This window comes from Sphaeroforma arctica (assembly GCF_001186125.1).
Source record: "Sphaeroforma arctica JP610 unplaced genomic scaffold supercont1.186, whole genome shotgun sequence".
NCBI lineage: Eukaryota > Ichthyosporea > Ichthyophonida > Sphaeroforma > Sphaeroforma arctica.
This window is the reverse complement of record NW_014040372.1, coordinates 36255-41244: the sequence shown is the minus strand read 5'-3', so window position 1 is coordinate 41244 and position 4990 is coordinate 36255. Positions and strand designations below refer to the sequence as shown.

At 44.1% G+C, this 4990-nt stretch overlaps 1 protein-coding gene across 1 annotated transcript in view; it reads left to right on the top strand.

Annotated features, from left to right (window-relative positions):
* The window catches only part of SARC_03594 (CAMK/CAMKL protein kinase), a gene marked incomplete at its 5' end in the record, with an annotated part of 13378 nt that overhangs the window by 3699 nt on the left and 4689 nt on the right, over positions 1–4990 (top strand). The window contains 8 exons of the mRNA XM_014302599.1: positions 244–358; positions 839–948; positions 1960–2082; positions 2334–2498; positions 2901–3062; positions 3619–3771; positions 4143–4269; positions 4623–4720. Of these exons, the coding sequence (XP_014158074.1) occupies positions 244–358; positions 839–948; positions 1960–2082; positions 2334–2498; positions 2901–3062; positions 3619–3771; positions 4143–4269; positions 4623–4720 (1053 nt within the window). The remainder of the gene's footprint in view (positions 1–243; positions 359–838; positions 949–1959; positions 2083–2333; positions 2499–2900; positions 3063–3618; positions 3772–4142; positions 4270–4622; positions 4721–4990) is intronic.

The following is a 4990-nucleotide window of genomic DNA, read 5'->3' as shown; positions in this document are numbered from 1 at the left end:
TGTATAATATATATATATAAACACACGCACATACACACACACACACACGCGCGCGCGCACGCACATGTATATATAAATATATATATATATATATATATTTATATATATCCATAATATATATATATATACATATATATATATATTATATATATATCAAATATATGCACCTATATCCTCATATGTCTTCCTGTATACGTATGAAAGTGTATAATCTCTTCCTACTAACACATCTCTCCTCTGTAGATGGTGTCTGAGAAGATGGCTGATCTCAATGTGCTTGATCAGAACAATGGATTATATTACCAGAACGAGTACTTTCTGGTGGTGCTGTATGACTCATGGGCAGTTTTCCAACGAGGTGTGTACATGTGTACACTTGATGACAGGTAACACTATACGTTATTGTAAGTATAGGTAGTATTATTCCGTACATATGTTGGTGTGTGTGTTTCATATGCTGACTTCCTTTCAGCGCGTCTCATCGGGTTGTATTCATTCGCCATTGCCGTAAAAACGCTTTCGCCCTTTCGCCCGTCTGTGTGTGTGTGCTTGGTTTCATCCGACAGATCGCTGAACTGTTAGAGCATCACATGTCATTTATATGTTTTGTGGGAGATGGTCACATAGTCACATGTATGGTTGTATCTTGAAGTCATAGTCACGTATGGTTTTATCTAGAAGCTCGGTACACCCCCATGATGATCCATTGAAAGCAACGAACAATACCTGTCACACATACATGGGGTTGCCATAGCAACAGAGACAGTCATCATACCTACTTCCTTGCTAACTGATCTATCCATTACCTACCTTAACCCATCCTGATACACACCCACAGTGAAGCAGAAACAGTACCGTGTACTGTACAAGTCCCCGTTCTATGGCGATGCCGACGATCAGATGTTCCGCATTGTGGCCGAGTGCACGTCACTTGAAGAAGCGACCAAGGTAAGCTGCACACTGTGTCTCTGCTGTTGGTTGGACGGACTCTCTACATGTCTTGTGTATATACTATGCTTGTATTCATGTCTTGTGTATATGTTATAATTGTATTCATGTCTTGTGTGTATGTTATGATTGCATTCATGTCTTGTGTACATGTTATGCTTGTATTCATGTGTAGTGTGCATGTTATGCTTGTATTCACTTGTGGTATGCATGTTATGATTGTATTCATGTGGTGTGCATATGTTATGCTTGTATTCATGTGTTGTGCATATGTTATGCTTGTATTCATGTGTTGTGTGTATGAGTGGTTGGTTTATTTGCCTACTGCATTTGTGCATACCTCCGTTGTTAATCGTGGCTTCCATTTTGAGACAAACTACACACTTTAAAATTGCGTCTTGGAGAGTTTTGTTTGATCGTCTACTGCGATTGACCGTAAACTTTAAACCGGTTGTTCACCTCACACAATTACACGCGCGCAATCACACATACACAATCACACACACGCCCACGTCTCATACATCAATACACGTGCACATATCACACACACGCCCACGTCACATATATTAATACACATGCACATATCACACACACGCCCACGTCACATACACCAATACACATGCACATCTCATACACACGCCCACGTCACGTACATTAATACACATGCACATATCACACACATCACGTATATTAATACACATGCACATATCACACACACGCCCACGTCACATACATTAATACACATGCACATATCACACATACACCCACGTCACATACATTAATACGCATGCACATATCACACACACGCCCACGTCACGTACATAAATACACATGCACATATCACCCACACGCCCACGTCTCATACATTAATACACATGCACATATCACACACACGCCCACGTATCTCGCATATATTGATGTACATATACCACACATTTGTGCACACGCTCACACATCACTCACTTGTACACGCGCACACGTCTCACATGTTACCCGCACATTGCTTCGCAGGACTTTGAGGAGTTGAGCACCAAGCTAATCCCCATTCTCAGAGAAGACCCCACGCGCGGACGATTCATCACTCAGCTGGTGGCTTCCATTCTCAAGCCAGAGAAGGCGGCTCAACTCAGACAGGTCAGGCCATGCACACATGCGCACATGCACACATTGGGAAATATAGGCATGCATACATGCGCTAAGCTTATATGCAAAACACAGCACATCACTTGTATGTAAAACACAATACATACCTGATATGTAAAACACAACCCATACGCCTATGCCTTCAAACCTAGCCTTGTTAACAGTGGAGTAGGCCCGTGTGATTCAGACGGAACGTTTAATACAGGTGTGTTCATCAGAGACCCATTTATTGACCCTCTCAGAACACGATGGAGGCCAAAACCCTGGGACCGTACTTTGTCAAGAAGGTGCTGGGTATGGGATCGTTCGGTAAAGTGAAGTTGGGCATCCACCGCCAGACCAAGGAAGAGGTGGCCATCAAAATGGTCAGCCATGACAGCGTGGAGCACGTGGAAACCAATAACAAGGTAAGGGGAGGGGATGGGTTAAAACGGACCAATCAGTAGGCGAAGGTTAAAGCGGACCATAGTCCAGAACTGTACCACTCGCGAGGTGTTTCTGATAAAACATACCGTGTATGTGCGACCAATGAGATTGTCTCTGTGTGTCATTGTGAAGGCTGCATTATACTACTCGCCAGAGTGGGGTTGTTGTTGTAAGTTAACGTAACTTGCTTGCTTGTACTTCCTTACACTTGTGTGTCTGGTATGGCATCCCTATTGTAAGGATTCACTCTTTAATTGTCCACTACCGCAATTTGGTTACTAAACGCACTGCACGATCCATGCTGCATTGTAATTAACAAAAATTGTTACTGTTTAAAAAGCCTATATACGTTATCTCTATTCCTCTGTATTTGTCCACTGCAGGAGATTGCAATCTTGCAATCGCTGCACCACCCCTTCGTCATCGGAGTGAAGGAGGTCATTCAGACGCGCAAGTACATGTGCATTATTCTCGAGTTTGCCAAAAACGGAGATTTGCTGGAATATCTTAACAGTTTCTGGGACAGATGTCTCACTGAGGTCGAGGTATGAATGTACTCGTATACAGCACATCAAGCACACGCGCATATATATATATATATATATACATATATATATATATATACTCGCCATTCCATACCACGTGATAGGCGTGTAGGGCACTCACAGACACGTCCACACATTTGCGTCTGCGGTGACTCTATTTTCATCCTGTGGAAGAAAGTGATACCGTTGTGCTTTAGATTTAGAAACACATTCATGACACAGTTGTCACATACACTTAGGGTTTAGGGTTTAACTTATGAATGAGTCCGATCGGTATCCCAATTATGTGGGTGTCAGGGAGTCTAAACCCTAAATGTCCGTAGATGTGTACGCCCAGCCATACATATTACCTTCACAATCACACGTAACCATGGTAACACGCACTACAGGCACAGCGGGTGTTCTTTCAGATATCGTCGGGTGTGTCTTACCTACACGACCACAAGATTTACCACTCACAATCACACGTAACCATGGTGACACGCACTACATGCACAGCCACAGCCATACATCATCCAGTCACAATCACACGTAACCATGGTGACACGCACTACAGGCACAGCGGGTGTTCTTTCAGATATCGTCGGGTGTGTCTTACCTACACGACCACAAGATCATCCATCGCGACCTCAAACCAAACAACGTGCTCATGGACGGCAACAACAACTGCAAGCTCTCAGACTTTGGCCTCTCTAAGAAGCTCAATGAGGTGTGTGGGTGCGCCATTGTGGTGTGCGGGTGTGTCATGGCAGAGCCAGTGTTACCATTCGTGTACGGAACACGAACATCCATCCCCGTCTTCTTATCGCGTCGCCACTTGCTTATCTTTCCCATTGCTGATGTCCTATTGGTCCGCTTCATTATATTGCTGTATTCGGATTGGCTACGGGCACTGCACCTTCCATTACTGATATCTCACCAGCCTACTTCACATCATATCTGTGTTGTGATTGGCTGCTGGCTCGCTCCTTCACATCCCCAACACCTAACTGGTCCCCTCCATCCCATTCCTGTGTTATGATTGGCTGCTGACCCTCTTCCCCCTTTGCTCCGTTTCTATTGGGTTTGCGGTTGGTACAGACGGATATACTGACCACAGCGTGTGGCTCGCCCATCTATGCAGCTCCTGAGTTGCTGACGCGACAGTACTTTGGCCGTCGAGTGGATGTGTGGTCTCTGGGAGTCATTCTCTTTAACATAGGCACAGGTGTGTGTATTGAGAGTGTGTGTAATTAAAGGTGTGTGTGTAGTTGAGAGTATGTAGTTGAATGTGTGTGTAGTGAAGTGTTTGTGTAGTTGAGTGTGTGTGTACATTTCGTTATTCCTTTTAATATACGTTCGCCATTCATCACTATATCCGCGTACTTATTCCGTCATGTCTGTTCCTTATTCCGTCATGTCTTTTCCTTATTCCCTCATGTCTTGTCCGTATTCGGTCATGTCTTTTCATTATTCACTCATATCTTGTCCTTATTCCCTCATACACCTGCGCCATTCCCCACCCATGGTGTCTCCATGCCCTGTGAGTGACTCATGGTGTTCCCCTTCTTTCCTCTGAAGGTAAAATGCCCTTTGGAGTGGATGCGTCGTTTAGCATTCCAATGATTTACGAACACATAAATCGCGCGCGCAGTTTCGGCATCCCTGCGTCGTGCAAGGTCAGTCATTGGGTCTTCTGTGGTGACATTGTACCTGTGATGTAACCTGTTGCATGTACGCAAAGCATGTGAACGTATAAACGGAGGGCTGCGGTAATAGTGTGCATGTGAACTTATAAACGTAAGGCTGTGGTAATAGTGTGCATGTGAACTTATAAACGTAAGGCTGTGGTAATAGTGTGCATGTGAACGTATAAACGTAAGGCTGTAATATTAGTGTGCATGTGAACTTATAAACGTAACGCTGTAGTACCAGTGTGCATGTGGTAT